Below are 22,240 nucleotides of genomic sequence, written 5' to 3' on the forward strand. Positions count from 1 at the left end.
AGGGGGCATGGTGATTTTACTGAGGGGATGTTTTTGTAATTTTTTTTTTCAACCAGGGGGATGCAGCATGCAGGTGTGTGTGTGTGTGGGGGGGTGTATATGGGGGGTTCGCATCCCTTCAATTCGAGCCTTGGTTAAAAGTGCACTCAAAGTTCTTTTGAAAATTGAAACAGTTTACACAAAGTAATGCGCAGCATTTTTAAGATATATCAGCAATATGTGTACTCAGATAAAGCCGTTTTTTATTTCACATGGAGCGGGTCGCCTCCTCAGGAACTGCAGCGTTGACATCACATGACCAGTTGTGTCATACTAGTGAGTTACACAATAAGTTAAGCTTACTTTAGTAGCTTACATGTTTAAGGCAAAAGTTTTTTTTTAATCTCTCTCTTTTTTGATTTACACCCAATATTGTTCCTGAAATTGACCCTATACTGTGTATATCAAACGTGTCTGATATGATTTATGGCATGTCAAGTTGGGAATGTAAAAACTCCACATGCAAACTAATTATAAAGTCTTTTAATTATTTAATAGATGTGTTTAAGGCTGGAAAATATCAGAGCAAACACGTTTGCTAAATGCATAAATGTAAATGGAAAAAACCTGCCGTTTTAAAATAAATGAGGCCCATATCATTATACACAATACACTTACAGTATGACCCATTTTTTAAAGGAGCCAAATGAAGTGAGCATGACAAAAACCACATACAAGGAAGCAATATCCCCCTGAGATAGAATAGATTTATTAGCAAGAGGTAATCAGGAAACATACAGTTTATTTAATTTTCTTTCTTTTTCTTTTCTGTTCATTTCTTTTTTCTTTTTCTTTTTTGTACAAAAACTGGAAATATTTCCCAAGCCGTGGAAATAAACTTAAGGGTTGAAAGATAATTCTCATACCACTGGGTATTGCTAACAGCAAAATGTTTGTTTGTATGTTTATATATCATTTATAAGAGTATGTGCACATAGATTTGTATACAGTATGTATATGTATGTATATGTATGTATATATATATACATATATATATATACATATATATATATATATATATATATATACATATACATATATATTGTCCTTTTAAAGTTTCTGGCTGATACAGTGTCGCATGCCTGCCACATGAGCGTTTAGTGTGTTTTCAGACTGTACATAGTAAAAATACATACAAATATTCACAGAATAAGCACTACATTACTATATTCCTGCTAAGAGAATGATTATAGACAGGATTACAGTATATGCAAAAACACTTTAAAGTCCTCTACCGCTAGATCATGGTTTCAAAATCACAAATCATATAGCATTGAGTGTGTAAGCATAGGATACAACGCTTTAAAGAGGTGTGCTTTAAACTAGTACATGTTAAGAAATACATAGGGCTGCATGTACAAAATATACAGAATACTTTTCTGTGTGGCGAGTTGATAATGTTTGTACAAAAATGTTTCCACGGTCATTTTTTTTCCCTTTCTTTTTTAGGTAAAGATGCAGAACCCTACGTCTTTATTCTAGGACTACAAAAATACCCTTTGTATGCTGCAAGCGGGAAGGTCATTCACTTTTGATCATACTCTTAAACAACAATGCATTTTACAAAGTGATATTCAGTCACGTTCCACAATCACTGGAACAGCAAGAAGGACATAGATTGTCTGTAAATGTACAATAGCTGGATAATCTGATGTTGAAGGATATTGTTGAACCCAGAATACCTTTTTCCCAAAATGCTAAAAAAATGTGGCTGTGACCAACGGAAACATTACATGGGTAAACAATCGTGAAAAACAACCAGTTTAAAAATAAATAAATAAATAATATATATATATATATATATAATATATATATATATATATATATATATATATATATATATATATATATATATATATATATATATATATATATATATATATATAGAAAATCCAGATCTTGTTTCTTTATTTGAAGAAACAGTATAATTTAGGGCTGAGGAAATCATTTAAAAATTTCTGCAAATAATGTAATACAATTAACAAGCTATTCACTGTCTTCTTTACAAACACAAGCCATATCCTATGTCTTTTTTAATGTAATACAATTAACAAGCTATTCACTGTCTTCTTTATAAATTCATGCCAAAACTGTTAATGTTGTTAATTGGATGTTAATTATCACAACAAATAGATGTAAAATGCTGGACTTGGTTCTGCGAAATACAGTGACATGGAATATAATAGTATAACAGTATAATTGTTTCTATATGCTTGGTTGTATACAGTAATATATCTGCTTTCCACATTGCTACATGGTATGCATATACTGTAAATTACTTACATGCATCTATTAAAATCTCAAAATGCTCCTGCCAGTGTTTCATATTTTATTAAGGTGATGTGGATGAGCCTGATTCAATTAAATAGACAACCACACCTTGAACTAAGATTTTATCCTGTTGTAAGTACTGTTAAAAGCATACTTTGGATTTGGAAAAAAATATGATACTCTAAAGAACATAGGCTGAAATCAACGGTGAAAGATCTGAAACAATTAGGCAACATTTGGTTACGACTTAAAACAAGGAAACACATCCAGGAGTAATAATCATGTTACATAACAGAACACACGAATGTATGCTGTAGAGAGCGTGGTGTCTGTACATTGTGTAGACGTTAAGCAGAGCCTCTCTCAGTTGGGCACTTTAGGCTCAATTCTGAGAGAGGCTTCATACAGGCCTTCTTCATCCATTACTGAGCTTCCGTCCAGTAAATACAGTGCTGCCTGAAAGACAAACACGGTGACAGTTTCATATTGAATGTGATTCTTTAATGCAGCCATGGCTCAATTTTTATTCGAGTTTCCTACATTGCAGATTCCAAAAGGATTTTTAGGGCCTTACTGTTTTTAATCTGAATATGATTATGTACAGAACAAAGCATACTCAAACTTAACCACCAGTGTTACTAGGGCTAGTGCATGCTGATCATGAAACCCCATAATTTAGCAGTGCAGACCAATATCAGTTCAGTACCTTTGGCTGGTAATCAATCTTGTATGCCGTTTGCTGAAACTGCCTGATTTCACGGATGATATGGGAAATCTGTAAAATAAAGGAAATATGATAACAAAATTATATCTATAACACTTTTCCACTCACACATTAAAGAAATGCATATAAAAAGACCTACCATTCTCATTTTGGAAAAATTGACCAGGTTGTCCTCTGTGTAGTTGGGCGTCCCCTCCTCAATAAAGGCCAAATCAGTGAGGTACATTCCCAAATATGGCACACAGGGAGGGTCACAACTAGCAGAAATATTAGAACAAAAAAGAATGCACTATTATGCATGCAATGGCAAAATAAAATAAATCCTATCACCTATATGCTCAAATATAGAATTCTGACTTAAATTACAGCAACAAGTACTGACTTACTGCAAGTGATAAAAAACTTACTTTTTTAAGGCCTCTCTGAGGTTCTTGAATCTTCCTTCAGATGAGACCAACTTCTGGAGCTTGTCAATGACTGTTTTGGTCTTTGATTTAAATGGAATAACAAAGTGTGTTAAATGATTTCAGTCTGTTTTCAGGTGTCACAAACTTTCAGATCTAACATCAAATAAATATTCATCAATACTGAATCAACAGGAGGAGTCCAGTAAATTTTCTTTTATTGTCTTAAACTGCACTGGCCCTACTTTAACCCTAAAGTCTATTCATTTAATTTCAATGAGGTTTTATCAGGCAGTTCCACACCTGTTTGGACACTTTGAGCCAGGTCTTCTTCAGACGGAAGATGGAGCTGCGATTGAGGGATGAGGTGATTTCCAGCACGGCATTGTAGTTATGGAGGCAGCGGCAGATATCGGCCACTGCCACCCACTTCTCTATCACTGCTACCCGTACAGTCACATCCTCACTGCGCAGAATCTCTGTAGCGATCAGGTTACTGATCTTTAAAAGAGGTATATCGACATTGTGTTCATTATGCTTTATTTGGAACAATGCAACAACAAATACACTGCAGCAACTTTAAACCTAACTAGAACCAGATGTTTTCACATTGAACACTTACATCATTGAAGTGTTTTGTCGTTTTCATGATGTAAGGTGTCTTCTCATTTAAAAACACACACATCAATACTTCACCAAAAAAAACACTAGTTTTAAAATCAATCCCAAGCAAAAATACAAAGATAACATAAACATGAATCAATTTCAATAAACAGTTTACAATATACTTCACATTTCTTCACAAATATTCAAGTATTAAGTTGAATCTAATAAAACAATGTCATTAAAGTGCCCCTATTATGGATTTTTGAAAATGACCTTCCGTGCAGTGTGTAACACAGCTCTACGTGAATGAAAACATCATGCAAAGTTTTAAATCTGAAAGTGCACCGTGTATAAAGTTATTGTCTCTTAATAGAAAGAGTCAACTCTGAATCATTGAAACAAGTCATTTTTAAAATGAATCTCAAGCCTTTTTTTTATGTTGACATCAACATGAATCATTTGCATACTGCCCGCCCAGTTGTTGGTCTTTTCGCATTGGTCTGAATGAAAATGCAAATTAATTCTTTGCCACTAGATGCACACAAAGCAGCACTAAAATAACAAATTTCCACTTAGCAACCCCTTACAAAAACAACAAACATCCAACAAAATGATTATCAAACAATCATTAAATGAAAAATAAAACAAAAATAATAACAAACCAGACAAAACACCCAAGAAAAGTATCACTCAAAAAAAATGAATCAAAAAACAAAATCATTAAACAAATTGTTTTAAGGTTTAGCAAATAAGGTAAAAAAAAATGCATATTATAAGACAATGAAAGTGTTTTTTGACCTTGCATGCATGTCAACCTGTTGTTGGGGACACCCAAAACCAAAATATGAACCTTTCATTACCCATAATAGGGGCAATTTAAGGTTTCTTGTTAAATGTAAATGTAAATAGTTCACCCAAGATGAAAATGGTTTATACACCCACATGTCATTCATGTCAAAGTTGTAGCCTATGCAGAATTGACAATCGTATGATTTCAAAAGACTTCAATAGTTGACTTCAATCATATGGTAAGCAATGAGTGAAGATTCTTTAAAATGTTTTTTATGTTCAATGGACAAACAGAATAAATGTTTGAAGCAACATTAATGACACAATTTTCATTTTTGAGTGAACTATCTGTTTACTCTCTAGTAAAGAATGAATTCATTGAAACATAATCAAACTCACTCATATGGTATGACTTTGAAAACAAGGTGGTCCAGCAGGGTGAGCTGTTCTGCAATCTCCAGAGCCGACTGATTCTCGTACGGCTCTGACTTTCCGCCTTCCGCCTATATAACATACAATTAGTTAAATGAGATACTGAATAATGAATTTCTACACAGTTTACACACCTTTATAAATGGTGAAATATACTATAGACTATAATAGAATTAGACACAAGACACAAAAGAGGAGTTCTGGATATACACAACAAGCCAAAAGTTTTGAATCATGAAAATATATCACAGATTCCACAAAACTATTAAGAAATACAACTATTTTCAACATTGTTTCTTGGAGGATCAAATCAACATATCAGACTGATTTCTGAAGGATTATGTGACACTGAAGACGGGAGTAATGAATGATGAAAACTCATCAATTAAATAAAAAAAAAAAAAAAAAAAAAAAAATAAAAAAAATAAATATATTACAATAGAAAACAATTGTAATAATAAGTCATAAGATTGCTTCTTGAGCACAAGAGTCTTCTTTCAAAAACATTAAAAGATCTTTCAGACCCCAAAATATATTGGTAAGTTCTGATCGTTTTAGCAATGAAATGTTGAGTAATTTGGAGGATGACCCAGAATCTCCCCACTCACCATCTGTAGCACCTCCTCCAGACAGATCTGATTGTCACCAGGATCCTCCTGTGTCAATGTCCTTTCCAAAAAAACAAACAAAAACAAAACAAGCAAAACCACTGATTTCATTACATGAACAGGAGTTTATTAGACTACAGAAGTCTAAAATACTCCAGGACAGGATAATCCAGCTATTGCAACACACTACATGTGTGCATTGATTCTGTCAGGGTGTAGACAGACTCTACTCACCTTATGATGTTGGCAGCAGCTTTCCTTTCTTGGGTCAGAAGTTCAGGGTCATGCATCACCTCCTCCAGGAAACTAATCACTTTCATTTTGAGCTCAGTGTTGGTTTCAAAGTCCTACAAACATACACACACAATACACAGGAGTGCAAAAACAAATTCAATGCACACATAACTCCACAGAAAGTTCTGCAGATGTAATTTTTTATTGTCATTCATATGTTATGATGTTTTAACATTTTATCATGTTTAAATCCATTCAACTGAATTCGGCTCATCAAAATCAGTGCAGAAACTTGTCTTTCTGGGACAAATTATGACCCACCACGTGGACACGCACACAAAAAAATTCTGTACTTTTAAGGGTGTATAATGTTTACTTAATCTTACCTGCGAGTGTTTGGACACCCAGTGCCTGAGGACATTGAGAACTCTGTTAGTTGCTGCTCGACGAATCACAAACTCCTTATCTCCGTTCCTCTGATCCGTGGGGAACCCTGATAACCAATCAAAATTCACATTAATTCCTCTTCTGCCAGGCAACAAATATCCACAGCCTATGAGCGTTTAAAACAGATTGCTGAATCCTACCTGTGCTTGCCAGAGACATGCGGCGGTACTTCTCCTTGGTTGGCGTGCCCTCATTGGCACCTGCAGTGGCGATGGCGAAGGCAGAAGCAGCAGACAAGGCGCTACGGTTGTTGTCCAGCTCCCGACAGGACGACATCACCATACCATTATTGTACGAGAACAGAGAGAACTCTGCCCAGAGAGAAAGACAAGTAGCACACACGATTGTTAAATGCATGTTTGGAGGTTAATTTAGCTTTAATTTAAGAATTAGTCAGCTACTCAAAACCATTTACGAGATTTAAACAAATAGATACCATTTTTGCATACTTCAAGTGATAGAAAATACTGGCATTTTCAATATGCAAAAAGGAAAAACAAACAAACAAAAAATAACAAGCATAGTTCAGTGTGCAAACATTAGGGTGATTCTATCACTGTCAGTTACATTTAAAATAATAATAATAAAAGTCAGATTTATTATTGATAATATTAATATAATATAAAATAATGTTGATAACAATAATAATGTAATATTCATGAAATTTTAATCATCAAGTAATATAGATCAGTGCAGTATTAGGCTTTTTATGGTTGCAAAGTAATTTAACAATTTTATTAACAGTCAGTTTGCCACAACACGATCAGAAATCTAAGAGCTATTTTATAAATCTTCAAACATTAATATGAAATATTTTAAGATTTTATATTTTTAATTAAATATTTGTATACATAAAAATGAATCCAATTAAACTGCATAATTAAGCCTAAAATGATCTACAAAACAAATTTTGAACCTGTACTCTAAGATATTGAAGCTGAATTAATAATATAATATTACTGAAATTTTAACCAACCCGGTAATATAGATAATTATACTAGTGCTGTTCATTGCAAATTAATGTAGCAATTTTACCAGCACAGTGTTTGCAGCAGTTTCGATTGTGGCTCATTCGATCAGAATTCTAATAAATAATAATTTTCTTAACATTTTGCAACACAGACCATCAGAAATCTAAGAGCTATCTATTTTATAAGGACAATTCTCAAATATCAATATTAAATATTGTAAGAAAGTAAATAAATAAAATAAATTAATAAAAAGTAAACAACACAATTAAGCCTAAAATTATCTGCAATACAAAGTCTGAATCTGTACACTAAGAGATTTGAGCTGAAATAATTGCAAATGTTTTTTTGAAGAATATCAATGCAGTGTTCCTAAAACTTGTTAAACATAAAAACTGTAAGCAGCCCAAAAAAGAAAAGATCCAGAGTAAGTAAATATGAATTTACTGTGTTTCAGAATGCTTCCTCTTTAAAGATACAGCAGGTGTAAAATAAGACAAGATGGACTCATGCAGAAATAATGGAGGCAGTGACATTATCTCCAAAATGTCACAACGACTGTTAAACAAAAACGACTACCCAGATTGTCCACGAACATCAAAATAAGCCTGTATTTTCGTATTTTCATACTGTTAGTTTTGTACTTGCAAGCACTTTCCACAGGCTAATGCTTCATGTTATCATATGAAAAATGTCTTTTTGGAGCATAAAGGCTGATTTAAGTGATGATGCTGCAATGATGTAGTGCATCTAAGCATCCAGCAGGTGGCGGTACGAAACATAAAATCACAGACTGCGTCTTCATCAAGACAATAGGCAGGGCTCTGGTTCTCAAGATGGTTGAGACTAAAAATAGCTTATCATTTCACTAAGATGTGTGTCTCAAATACACTCTCAGAGATTAACAAAAGCAGCGTTTAAAGAAAACAAGTTTGTTGTTGCATGCTTCAGATGAGGGTTTTAAAAAAAAAAAAAAAAAAACTAAGGGTAACGGAAACACGCTTTATTTTTCTACTGCCTTCTAAAGCTTGATGGCAATACCGTGTCACACATATTGAAACAATGGGGTCATTATTGATCTGTGAACCCCATTTACTTTAGTTTTGAAAGCAAGGAGACAGTGTTGTTGCAGTGCATCGACTGCACTCAAACAAACCCGGTAACCGGGGTGGCAGAGAGAATACATGCTAATGGTTGCTATGGCACAAGTTTCCCAAACACCTACTCACGCCTCCTTTGGCGTTTCCCTGAGCTTTTTTTTTCTTTTTTTTAAAACCTACAGAATAAATAATAAATTAAATTAATAATGAATCGTGACTTGCCAGGCCTCCCCCCTAAGATCACTTCAGACCTTTACAGATACAGCGTGTACTTTAAAACATGTGGGAACAAAAAAGAGCAGAATACAGTGACATCTCACATACAAAAATGCTAAGGAACTTGAAGTTTTTACATAAAGCTAAATATGCAAACCTTTAACAACTGAATGTCACTGGACCTTTGAATTAAACACTCAAAAATACTCAAAATAGCGAGTCTGCCATTTTGAGCCATTGATAAATGCCACATTTGGCTGGTCTGGAGGGTGCAGGTGGCTTGTCAGCGTGAGATGCAGGTGCTCTGGTTTTCATGTCAGTGAGCGATAACAACATGGCAGGGAAGTCTAGGACAGAGTGTCTTCTACCTGAGGAGTTTTTGCATTTGACGCTTTTGGGAGTGGTGGGTGATTTGGTGGGCGACACTTCAGCCTCTGCCTCATCACTCTGGATCTGGTCGTTGTCGCTTTCCTCCCTCACTGAAACGTCTAGAAAAAAATCAGTCATAGGCATTACAGTTATCCATATGCATAACATATCGAACACATGAAACAACACAAACCCACCATATTATGACAGTTTGCTGTCTGCGTGTCAAAAAGATACTATAATAAAAAAAAAAACATATCCTAAACAAAACTAAAACCAAAAAAATTAAAAAAAAAAAAAAAATAAATAAAATAAAAAAAATTTCATTACTTGAAATAAAATAAACATTAACTGAAAAAAATGATTATGAAGAAATTAACTATGATTTAATGATATATATATATATATATATATATATATATATATATATATATATATATATATGTAAAATATATATATTAAAAGTAAAACCCAGCTTAGAAACATAATTAACTTTCATTTAATTAAAATTAAGTAAAAAAAAAAAATAAACTAAAAAAACTAAATAAAACAAAACTAAAACCTAACAATACAATAAAAAAGACAAAAACTAATAAAATGATACAAGACACAACTACTGTGTTACTAATTTTTAAAATTACTATTAAAATTAAACAATTACTGTTAAAATGAAAACAGAAAATATATATAAAAAAATCTAAATATTAACAAAAACTATAAAAGTGTATCAGTGTTGCTAAAATAAATAACACTATCCAAAGTCTTTGTGACTACTTGAAGGTACAAGTCATTGTTTAGTTTCTTATAACAATATATATAAATAAATACACACAGTCACACACACACACACACACACACACACACACACACACACACACACACACACACACACACACACACACACACACACACACACACACACACATACGCGTGCACACACATGTATGTATACATTCAAATATTCAGTAATACAAAAATACAACAAAAACAAAAAATAACAACAATGGTAGGCACTTTCTTATTTTTTTTCTTATTTTTAAATTTTTTTTTTAATTATATTATTAAAAAATATTCTGAATATATAATTTTTTTAAATAAAGCAATGTTTTATTAGTTTATGCTGTGTAACATAAATTGGTGTTGAGAAACTGAAATTTCTCTGTTATTGGTATCAACTACTGAAATTAATTTGCAGTATGACCTCACCCTGTTTGCTCAGCGAAACCTCATCAGCTTTCTCCGTTTTGCCTTCGCCCTCATCAGGAATCTTGCTGGTGATTGGGCTGGACACGTAGAGCTTGTTAATGTCCAGCGTGGTTTTGCTGAAAGGGGACATGGTTGAGTACATGCTTGCATAGCCATTGGAGGAACAGCTAAGGGCAGCCAGGTCCAGAGCCTTCCCACCGGTGATGATGGGGATGTTGAGGGACAGTTTGCGGCGGCGGTTGGGAGACGAGGTCTTGGTGATAGCCAGCGGGGGTGGGGAGGAGAACTTGCGGCTGGCACGGGGCGACTTAGGTGGCTCTCCGTAGAGGAGCTTGTTGTTCTGGCTGCTCGCGAAAAACAGCTCCAGGGATCTATGTGTCAAAAAGAGCAGGAGGAAGGGTTAATGACCATGTTGTCTTGATTTAAACCTCCTGAGGCTGGACTTGCAATTTCAGATAAAGAATTTTAAAATGTCAAATTAAATTTATAGTTGAAATATACAACCATTAATACTAGTACTCAGCAAGGGTGCATTTAAATAATTAAATGTGACAGTAATAATGTTTAATATTTTTATTTTATTTTAAATAAATTCTGTTCTTTTGAACTTTATAATCTTTAAAGAATCCTGAAAGAAATTTATCACAATTTCCATAAAACATTAAGTAGCACAACTGTTTTCAATGTTGACAATAATAATAAATATTTCTTGAGCACCAAATTAGCTTTTTAGAATGATTTCTGGAGGATCATGTGACACTGAAGAATGGAGTAATGGCTGCTGAAAATCCAGCTTTGGCATCACAGGAATAAATGATACTTTAACATATATTAAAATAGAAATCAGTTATTTTAAATTGTAATAACTATTCACATTATTACTGTTTTTACTGTATTTTTTATCAAATAAATGCAACCTTGCTGAGCATAAGAGACTTCTTAGTGAGCATATGAGAATTTACAGACCCCAAACTTTTGAACTGTATTGTAAATATTTTTTGAATACTTTCTGTCATTCCAGCTTAATAAGCAGAAACAAGATAAGGGAGCCATTCAAATTTCCTTGAAATAAAAACATTTACAAAAACGTTAAATTATGATCAAATAAATATATAAATATAAAAAACTATATTTTTTTTTTCAGCATGCATTTTTTTAAAACATGCTCATTAAATTCAAATGACAAAGATTTTATGTCATTTTATGTGACCAAATGGTTCGCTCAGATGATTGGTTGAGCAAATTATTGGTCATTTCAAATGAACCTCAAAGAGCTGTTTGTTTGAAGATCTGTCCAACCAATGGGATCCTGTTTGAAAACACTCATTATTTTCAGTTCAGTGTCACTACAAAGATTAAATGACACGCTTCACCTTTAAATGAGCACAGATTTAGAAAACCACCATTGGCACGTCACTAGCCTACAAAAAGACAACAGTTCAGTATTTGCCTATTATTGCAGCTCATGATTTAGCTGATAATGGCTTCTGAACGCTGTGTGGTGTGCTCAGGGTGTATGCGCTGACAGAGAAAAGCGTCTCTGCGGACCATAAACAGCCTACTCTTCACATCTCTCTATAAGGTTGGAGAGTGTTGCAGAGAAGCTTTCCCACACATCGAGCCACCCCTACACGTCATGCCTGCACAGAAATAGCCCCACTTATGACAGTCTGGGTGACCGTTGGAGCTGAGGCAGGGCAGCTGAGCGGGGGAGGTCTGGGGAGGCATCACAGCCATGCAGTCTGCCCAGGGGAGAGTGGGTGCTACCGGCTGTGGGTGTGTGGGAGGTCCCCGGCTCTTACCGATTTGCCCGGATCTCCATCTCCAGAGCCAACCGGAGGAGGAGATGCAGAAAGCAAGACGAAAATACAGCGCATGCGAAAGCGAGAGTGAGAGAGGCTGCTCTGGCTGCAAAACGTGCACACTAAATATTTCATCTCGCAGATGCGGCACGGGCGGAGGGTGGGGTCCTGCAGCAGAGTGGCCGGTTGCTAAGGTGATGGCGACAGAGCCCCGCTGAGATGCTTCAGTCAGGCAGGCACGCAGGCGATGAAGCAGGGCCCAATTACTGCTGTTTCCAGCAGAACACACACATACATAGAGCGGGGCGACACACATTAGTGTGACCTCTCGCAAGCCTTTAGCAACTCCAGCACATCTCACTACCTTCCCCTTTGGCTTTCTCTCTATTTCCCTCTCTTTTCTCTCCTTTTATCCCATACGTACGCAGACGCTCGCTCGCTCTCACTATAGGGTGACAAACACTGGTGTGACCTCTCTCCTATCACACCAAACCAATTTTTCTGCTCATTCTCTCTCACATGAAAACACAAATCCAGCAAAGCAAAGGGCTGGTGCTAAACTAAGAGCTCCATGTGCATTTATATATGTGTGCCAAGATACAAGTCCATTAAACAGCATAAAAAAGCTGAAATTTAGGGATGGATCATGATAGGTCCTCTAACAAACAACTAAACAGGTCGACTACTTTTTTAAGACTTTTCTTATATTTACAATACATTCAAAAGTCTGTGTTTAACATGATTTTTCTTTATCTTTTTTTTATTTTGGAAATTAATATTTTTATTCAACAAGGATAAATCAAATTGCTCAAGAGTGACAGTGTTTATAACGTTATAGAAGATCAAGGTTTTTGGAATTTTCTATTCATCACGGTTTCCGCAAAAAACATTAAGCAGCACAACTGTTTTTAACTGTGATAAGAAATGTTTCTTGAGCAACAAATCAGCATATTACAATTATTTCTGAAAGCTCATGTGACACTGAAGACAGTAAAGATTATGGATACTGAAAATTCAGCTTTGCCATCACAGGAATAAACTGTATTGTAAAATCTATTAAAATAGAAAACAGTTATTTTAAATTGTAATAATGTTAATATATATATTTTAAAAATATCATATTTCAGCCTTTTTATAGGAGTTAACAAATTCACGAGAGCACCTTTAAGAAGGCATGTCAGCTTTTAAAACCTGCATTTTATTTCATTCTTGAACAAAAAAAAAAACCGCATAAATATTAGCTAAACTCAAAACCAGCCTTGTCATAAAGGGCTTCCTTAAGACTGATTAGTCAACTACAAAATGCCATGCTGCTTTTTTTCAGTCAGCTTTATTCTAACGCAAGTATCAAGTTTTTAAGCTCAATTTAATCAGTATTGTTGACTGCAGATTGTGCTGAAAACCACATTCTTGCTACACGCTGCTCTGCACATGAGAGCAGTTTACAGTTGACATCATGTCAAGCTAATAAGAATGCCACTTGCAACAAAAACCTTTGTAATCTCATTTTCTGTAGTTCAAAAAAAAAAAAGCTCACCGGGCTGGTATGGCACTGATAGGCTTCTTGTATATGGTGATGAGTTTGTCAAGGACTACGTCTGCGCTGGTGAACACACGGTAGGAGTGCAGGAAGGTGTTGAGGAAGTCGATGGAGAGGAAGCGCAGGTCGGTCAACCTCTCCAGCAGGCGTTCCACGCTGGCGTAACGGATCTGCAACACCTTACACGAGTTCATCATCTTACTGAAGCGGATGTCCACATCATCACAGTACAGACTGGCATCAGACCTAAACATGTGACACAGATTATTAGATGGGATTTACATATTTACAAAGCACCACAATATGGCTTTATAATCATATTTGAAAAAAAAAAAGCTTACTAGTCAAAAAATATAAATACGGCCAAGCCCAAAGACAAGTCTTTGAGATGAGTAAGTTGTTTAAAATAAGATACATAATTAATAAAAAATTTTCAAAAAATAAATAAATAAAAACAAGTAAGTGTAAGTAATATGTAAGTAAATTATAATATAAATAAATAATCTCAGCAAGTATGTCTCTTTTGTTTTAAACTGCCTTAATATATAATATAATATATAAATTGAGCGATTATATCTAATTTCTCATCTGACATTAAAAGCATATATATATCAGTCACTAGCAACAATCACATTTTAGATACAATTTATACTTTTGTAATACTGTATGCATCCTTGCAAAGTCAGAACATGCTGATGTATTAAGCTTCTCAAAATTTGCCAAGTGCCATTAAAATACAAAGTTGATGTTTGACTGTGAATAAAACACAGGCTGATCTACTTAATGCAGAAACTGACTACGTTTTATAGACATTTACAAACATTTCAATAACTAAAAGCGTAGTTATATCCGGTGTGAGAAGAAGTGCTTACTTGATCATCTGGGGCACAGTGACTTTAGAGTTCTCCTCAAAGGCGTTCATCATCAGCCCATTACAACGAATATTATCTATGCACTGTAGTAAAGAGTGAGAGAGAAAGAGAGAGAGTGTGAGGACGGTATTTGAACTACAGGACGCGAGTAAAAGGCGAAGGTCTTGCCCAGGGCTGTGTGGATCACTCAGTGTTATCTGATGTGAGCAGACATGCCTGGCTGATGTCACTGGTCCAGGCTGACTTCTCTTGCCGCGAGGAGGCCACCAGGATGATGGTGAAGGACTGGCTGTCTTTGGGCTCCACCACAATCTTAAAATCCAGGTGCTCCATGTCCTGACCGCTCTTGTCTGACTTGGCTGAAGAGGAAAACGAAAACTTAGTGATCCTCTGGAATAAATCTAGTGGAGGTCTGTTGTGATTAGGGCTGCCCCCTAATAGTCGACTAACCCTTCGCTGATGAGAAGAGGCTTGGTCGACCAAAATTTTATTAGTTGGTTAGTCGCAGAAAAAAAATCCAGAGGAAGTGGTGAGGTAACACAGTCCGTGACGGACAGATTGTACAGTAGCCTTAATCCAAACTCTTGTCTATCATTCATCTACCTCAAATATGGCTTATCATCTGAAATATGTAAGTAGTAGCAACATGACCGCTCAATCTAATGTTAACCTAGAAAAATGTGTGTTATCAGTGCCTGTGCGGAGTGTGAAGGCTGAACAGTAGCTTACAGCATGACAGATGGAGACGCTCTTAAAAATGCTCCAGACGCTCAAAAAAATGCTCTTGCTCTTAAAATACTCCGTCATTTAAGTCATGCAGATAAGAGTAATACATCTTTCGAATCTGTAAAGCCTATACATCAACAACAATAACAACAAAACACAATAAAAAAAAAAAAAAGCATAAAATAATCAAATTAAATCCCTACCATCAAACAGCCTCTGTGAACAAGAGCGCAAAACTCAATACTTGCCTTACAGACATGAAAAATATATCTATAGAAAGTGAAATGTCTACTTTCAAATGGACAATTTCAAATCTGAAAAAAAAAAAAAAAAAATTCTCAGACTATGTAATCCGTATGAAACTTGCACTCAGTTACCGTGGAGATGATGAGTCAGTGTCGCCAAATTCATCTCTTAAGCCGAAAACACCGAAAAAAATTAGTTTATCAATAGATTATTGAAATGTTAATGAAGTTTAATCTTACTGTTTTTCCCTGACACATTCAACATCATTACTTCTGCCGGTGTGCTGTGACAAGCTTTATGCGTGCACTTGAGCGCTTATTAGGCTATGTAGGAAATTAAAGTCTCATTAGCATGATTTAAATGGTTTATTAATAAACGTGCGATTAGTCGACTAATGCTTAAAATAAACAACTACTAGTCGACCAGAAAAATCTTTAGTCGAGGGCAGCCCTAGTTGTGATTAGATTTGTGGTCCGATTTACTTCCATAACATGTCAATATCAGAGGGAACTAATGCTTCTTAAAAGCAGGTATGTACAGAGGTCTCTTTTCAGTGTCAAAATGTCAACTCTCTTTTGTTATTGCAGATATTTTATGGTATGCTTAAGATTAAATCAAGAGTTTTGATACGTACACTCGTCATCTGTGCCCTCTGGTTCCTCTATCAGTGTGCAGTCAATGAGAGACACCACTCCATTCTGCCATCCAGAGACAAGTAACAGTCAGACATGCTCTGAGAATCTATCAAATAATCAATAGCAGCTGTACTAAAACAGTGATTATTGTGATGATCTCCTTCTTGAATTTCCCTAAAGACCAAGAGCAATAGTGGCTTATTGAATTGGGTAAAATTACAGTCGGCTGAAGTAATAACAATTTTCTGGGCACAACATAACATTTCACTGGTTTAACAACATACATGATACATTCAAAAATCATTCTATGAGAAATTAAGAAACAATAATGTAACTAAATGACCAAAAAAATTTAATAAAAAATGATCTGAATTATATGTCTCTATAAATAGTTGAAGGCATATTTCAAGTGTTTTTTTTTTATTTTTATTTTTTTATATAACAATGTGCAAATCTGCTGTGACAGCACATATTTTAATATGATACCATACTACACTACATCGTGTATAGATAAAATAAAAAAGGTTTAAATTAGGTTAAAACATTTTTGGAAAAAGTTGATAATATGCTGGTCATTCATCAAAACATCATCATTGTTGTTGTTGTTGTTATTTAATTAATTGATTAATTAAATAATTAATATTCTATTATATTATTTTATTTCTAAGTAGCAATGCATATTTAGCATAATATTTATTATTTTTATAGTCTATTAATTTCATGTTATATTTATTTTATTATTTTCCATGTGGCAAAGTGAATTAAAATCATCAGATTTTGTATTAATGGAGTGCATGAGGCTTCACCTTGGTGAGGTGTAGTTTTCCTCCAGAGCCTCTAGTGCAGATAATCAGATGCTTGGAGAAGAGGAAACACTGCTTCTCTCCCTCCTTCTTCAGAGACAGAGAGCCCAGTCGGCCACGGGTGATCTTGCCCTTCTCACTCATGGGCACTTGTATCAGAGATCCTGAAAAACAGGAATGTAGGCGCAGGATGCGTTAGCGTAGCAGGTAAGGCTGGGAAATGAAGAACAGACAAATACTATGGCAGCACATGGGGTAATACTGGATTGACATATGTTCTTATCAGACTCTTATCAGTTTCCTCCTTTCTTCATATCCTGCAGCGCATCAGTGACATTTCCGATCCTGGGCTCAACACCAAGTTTGACTGGTAAAAATGTGATTACACTTGGAAATGAAAGAGTTGGTCTGGTCTTTGAACACACTGTGTTCTACGGAGACTAGCAGGATTAGAACACCCAATCCTTTGAGTTAACACTCCGCATTGTGCTGGCAGGGAAAAGGGGACAGCCCAGAAAGCCTTGGAGTGGGAAGGGGAGAAGAGGGAGGTGGGGGGCTTGACGATAAGAGGTGACAAGAGTGACAGTTTGCAGAAGAGAACAGAAGGAAAGGAGAATCCAACCGTCTTCTTATCAGGGATCTGTGGCCCCTTTCAGCAGAGCGCTCAGGAGGATTTGTGTGTGTGTGTGTGTTGGGAGTTCACCTTGTCTGACAAAGGTCTGGCTGGTGTCTAGGAGAATCTCACAGCCCTCCACGATCATCCGCTCGATAGCGAGGTTCTTCCTAATGTTCTCCGTCTCGCTAACCTCATCGTGCATGATTCTGTGGAGGAACATCATTTTAGAACTCATAGCTGTTATTTTTAAGACACATACAAATTTTCAAATGTTTTTTAAACAATGATATCAAGCTTAACAAAAACAATAAATAAATAAATAAATAAATGGAAAATAAATTAATGAAATACTGAACAAAAGTGAAAAACAGTTTCTTAGTAATATTTTTAGTTTCACTAAAACTGAATTTAAGTTGTGAGAATTTAGATTTTATTTTAGTTAGCTTTGGAGTTATGAAAATACAGTTTAATTATATTTATATAACTAAAATATAACTATATATGTTTTGTATATTGCATATATATTTTAATATATATTGTAAAATATATTGTACTTATACATTTCACGCTACATTTTCAAGACTCCAAAATGAAATAAAACAAAATATAATGGCCATATATTAATTTTATCAATTTATATATTGCACACTTTTTGTATTTTAATATATAGTACATTAATATATTTTTATTCATTAATAAATTTTACTACATAAAATCAAGCAAAAATGGCAATAAATATATTTTATTATTTGCATATTATTTTGCACATATTTAAAAAAAATATATTAAAACATTATATTAATATATTTAAAATCTAAAAAAATACATACACTACTACAAAAATAACAAAAAATCAAACAAAAAAGTACACAAAAAAATAATGCTTTTAGACTCGACTTCATTAAACATGAAAATGCCACTAGATAAAACTAGCAATAACACTAAACGGTAAATTTAAGAAAATGTCACTTAAATGATAATGATAAATTTTAAATGATAAATTTAAATGATATAATTTAAGACACTAAGTTTAGCATTAAAAATACTAAAATACTAAATAAACTAAAGCTATAAAACACTGAAAACAATTATAGAATAAAAACTAAAATGACATGGTAAACTAAAAATCAATTATTTATAAATATATATATATATATATATATATATATATATATATATATATATATACCAGAATATATAAATGTAAATGTTATTCACATACTAAGAAGTATTTGTGGCATTATTTGTGGCAAACCATAAATAGTCAAACAAATGGACAAACAAATAGTCCTGCCTCAAATTGGCGCCATTGTATTATGTTCAATCCAGACAAGCTGCGCAGTCAGACTGCAGTTCCATTTGGTGCAATAGTGGTGAGGAAATTACACTCTTTAACTTTAGATAGAGCATTTAGAAACTGATTTGATGATCTGGTTTTAGGAAAAAATTACAGCTTCATTCAGCTTCTTTTTCATGAATCAGCCCCATAACGTGTGAGTTGTGTGGAATAATGTAGCGATGCTGTCGCATGGTCATGGAGGCACATTTTGATGTACCTGGAAAGCTCCTCCAGCTTTGACTTGGCGTAATCCAAGCTGTTTCTCTCCACATGCTCATGCGGTGTATGCGCTAACAGCTCATGGAGGGTCAGTATGTATCGAGGAATCTGCCAGACAACAAGCACATGTCATAATGTCAGACAGGAGGGTAGTTTTCGATTTAATTTTTTGCCTTCTGCTGCAAACACACTCATCATATCCACACTTAGTCATGTGCACGCATGGAAATCCAAACAAAACTTCATTAACTGTGTGCACTGTATTCTTGCAGAGGATGCTTAGAGGAGAGCTCTATCACTCATCAGCACATTTATTACCAACACTGCAAATCCCAAAGTAGACATTGCTGGACTAGATCACATGGAAACTGCTTACCGTACAAGAAAAAAGCCATTAGACCAGAATACACTGCAAAACCCTACTTTAAGGGACTAAAAAAGCACATGAGGACCTGGAATGTGCTCCTACGCAGAACTCTATTACAGCTTGTGATTCGTAGCATACCATGAAAAATGAAAGCCTGGATGAAAGGTTATGGTCACCTGGAACATGGGGTAAGTGAGGAATGTCTCCAGCGTGCGCTCCTCACAGTCAGGCTTGGCTTCATACTGTTTAAGCAGCTTGTCGAAGTCACGGTTCTGCTTGCAGTGGGCCAAGATCTGCAAACTGTACTGGTGGTTACGTACAAACTCCTGGTAGATGTTCAGCATGGGCAACAGGATGTCAAATAGGTCGGCTGAAGGACAGGAAGGAAGATCAAAATCAGTGTGACTGGGCCTCAGATCTGTGGCACCATTTGAAAAAGCCAGCTTGCAATTTGAGGGGTTTACAGAATGTTCTTTGCTGTTGGTTGCCAAATGCTCTGGCAGTGCACTCACCCAAGACTAATGTTGGCCAGCTTGCTATTCGAGCTTTCAACCCTTGGTAGAATATCTGATGCAGAAACATTATGGTTTCACTGCAAAACAAACAGGACATGTAAACAACAATGTAAGCGTTTCATTGTTCTTGTAAGATTTTTAAAATCCTTTTGAAAGAAGTCTTTTACTGTATGCTCACCAAGGCAGCATTTAAAGTCAGTTATATTGTGAAATATTATTACAATTTAAAAGAACAGTTTAATATAACATTTAATAACATAAATTATAATAAAACCATATATTTTAAAATGTAATTTATTCCTTTGATTGCAAAGCTGAATTTTTAACCAGCCATTCTATAATCTTCAGTCTCACATGATCCTTCAGAAATCATTCTAATAAGCTAAAACAGATGTGTCTTTGTCTTTGTCACTTTGGATCAATTTCTAGCGAAACAATGTTTATATTAAAGAGAATAAAAACAAATATAGTGAATGTAACCATGTAGGCTGCATTGTAACATTGTAACATTATAATCTCCAATCAAAAATCATGCTTTTTAATGCAGAAGTTAAATTTAGAATATACCTGTGAGATGTAAGTTATGAATTGAGGAAACGACAATAAAACAAACAAAAATAAAAATTAAACTGCACATCTCAAACTCATTAAACACCGTAAGTAGCCTATCTGTCAGCACATGTATCTGTCTGAGCATCTGACGGGGCAAGTCGCTTTAAACTATACATATTAACTACTGTACAGTATATCTTACAGTTACTTAAAAGCCCTTAATATAAAGCATGCCTAATGTTTAGGACAAACTGTATTATGCACTTTCCCACAGCAGCTCACTCTTTGCCCTCCACTACTTTTCAGATGTCCTCCTATCAATCCATTCTATATCGATTTAAATGTTAATTCCTCATACCATATCGATTCTAAAAAGATACATCAATATATAGTACAACCTGGATATACCACCCTGCTCTATTACTGACCACAAACTTTCCAACAAATGTCTCAGATATTTCTCTTAAAATTGCTTGGAAGAAATACAAATAATATAAATGAGACAACTGTTGACAAAGTAAAAGTACAAAGCTATAAAATTAATGTGGATCCCCAAAACTCAGATAATTTGATCTGGGAAGAAACTGAGTATGAGTTTCAAACTTTAGAATTTGGTATTTGACAAATTTAAGCTCAGTGTGAGACATCAGAGAAGTAGGAGACATCTAATCACATTGTTGTTGAGGTATTTAACAATATAAACTGATATTCAAGTGAACTGAAATGAAATGTTGAAATTTTTCTCTGTGCATGCAAATCCTGCCAAACATGATGTTTTTTTTTTTTTTTTTTTCTGGCTGGAACTGGTGTTTACCTGTTGAGGAATATGCTGCTGACATCATCATGTGTTATGGGCGGTTTCTTGGAACTGGCAGCCATGCGAAGCGGTCTCAAGAAGTTGTTGACAAGGATGTGGAGCTGTTGGACGTACTCAGCCTCTGCTTCAAGCATGCTAAAAACGACTTGGTTCCTCTTCCTCATGCTCTCCGCATGTGGTGAACGGATGTAGTCCTGAATGATGGTCTTCCACTTTCGCCGACACATCCAACCCCTCAAGAAGCTTTGTACCTGATGCAGTAGCATTAGTAAGAATCAATCAATAAAATCAATAGATCTGAACTGAGTATACACAAAAACTCATAAAAAAAATAACTTGAACAATCATGAAACTAACCCTAAGTCACTTGCTCTGTTTCAAAATCCAGCTGCATTTTAAGTCATCATAGTTGTTTTCAATGTGAAGCTTTGAAGCAATATGAATGATGAGGTGTGTGGTTATAAATATTTAAATATATAAATAATTCACTAATATTTTATTCAATATTGAAAATTATCCATGGAATAATCCATATCCATATGTGCTGATTTCATTCAATATACAGTTGTGGTCATACGTTTACAAATAGCACACCTTGCAGAATCTGACAAATTTAATAATAAAAATCACTTGTTTTATAAGCAATATAATAATAGCAATTTCAAATAGCAAATGTTTCTACCTATAGTCCACAAAACAAAATTATACCGAATTAAAAAAACAAACAAACAAACAAATTAAATCTGCACCTATGTGGTTCTATGACAGTTAGGATGCT

General features: G+C 34.7%; 1 protein-coding gene across 1 annotated transcript in view; it reads right to left on the minus strand.

Annotated features, from left to right (window-relative positions):
- Window positions 1-2,042: 2,042 nt before the first annotated feature.
- LOC109045861 (ras-specific guanine nucleotide-releasing factor 1-like) overlaps window positions 2,043-22,240 on the minus strand; it is a 36,824-nt gene continuing 16,626 nt past the window's right edge. Inside the window, exons 5-27 of the mRNA XM_042775171.1 lie at window positions 21,460-21,713; window positions 20,091-20,170; window positions 19,755-19,948; window positions 19,210-19,319; window positions 17,741-17,859; window positions 17,041-17,201; window positions 16,234-16,297; window positions 14,844-14,986; window positions 14,628-14,710; window positions 13,753-14,001; window positions 10,414-10,784; window positions 9,207-9,326; window positions 6,695-6,865; window positions 6,494-6,600; window positions 6,108-6,220; window positions 5,874-5,934; window positions 5,233-5,336; window positions 4,061-4,145; window positions 3,742-3,939; window positions 3,442-3,521; window positions 3,174-3,291; window positions 3,017-3,085; window positions 2,043-2,766 (exon numbers count right to left, since the gene is read on the minus strand). Of these exons, the coding sequence (XP_042631105.1) occupies window positions 2,674-2,766; window positions 3,017-3,085; window positions 3,174-3,291; window positions 3,442-3,521; window positions 3,742-3,939; window positions 4,061-4,145; window positions 5,233-5,336; window positions 5,874-5,934; window positions 6,108-6,220; window positions 6,494-6,600; window positions 6,695-6,865; window positions 9,207-9,326; window positions 10,414-10,784; window positions 13,753-14,001; window positions 14,628-14,710; window positions 14,844-14,986; window positions 16,234-16,297; window positions 17,041-17,201; window positions 17,741-17,859; window positions 19,210-19,319; window positions 19,755-19,948; window positions 20,091-20,170; window positions 21,460-21,713 (3,147 nt within the window). The 3' untranslated portion in view covers window positions 2,043-2,673. The remainder of the gene's footprint in view (window positions 2,767-3,016; window positions 3,086-3,173; window positions 3,292-3,441; window positions 3,522-3,741; window positions 3,940-4,060; window positions 4,146-5,232; window positions 5,337-5,873; window positions 5,935-6,107; window positions 6,221-6,493; window positions 6,601-6,694; window positions 6,866-9,206; window positions 9,327-10,413; window positions 10,785-13,752; window positions 14,002-14,627; window positions 14,711-14,843; window positions 14,987-16,233; window positions 16,298-17,040; window positions 17,202-17,740; window positions 17,860-19,209; window positions 19,320-19,754; window positions 19,949-20,090; window positions 20,171-21,459; window positions 21,714-22,240) is intronic.

Source organism: Cyprinus carpio, chromosome A18 (assembly GCF_018340385.1).
Source record: "Cyprinus carpio isolate SPL01 chromosome A18, ASM1834038v1, whole genome shotgun sequence".
Lineage (NCBI taxonomy): Eukaryota > Metazoa > Chordata > Actinopteri > Cypriniformes > Cyprinidae > Cyprinus > Cyprinus carpio.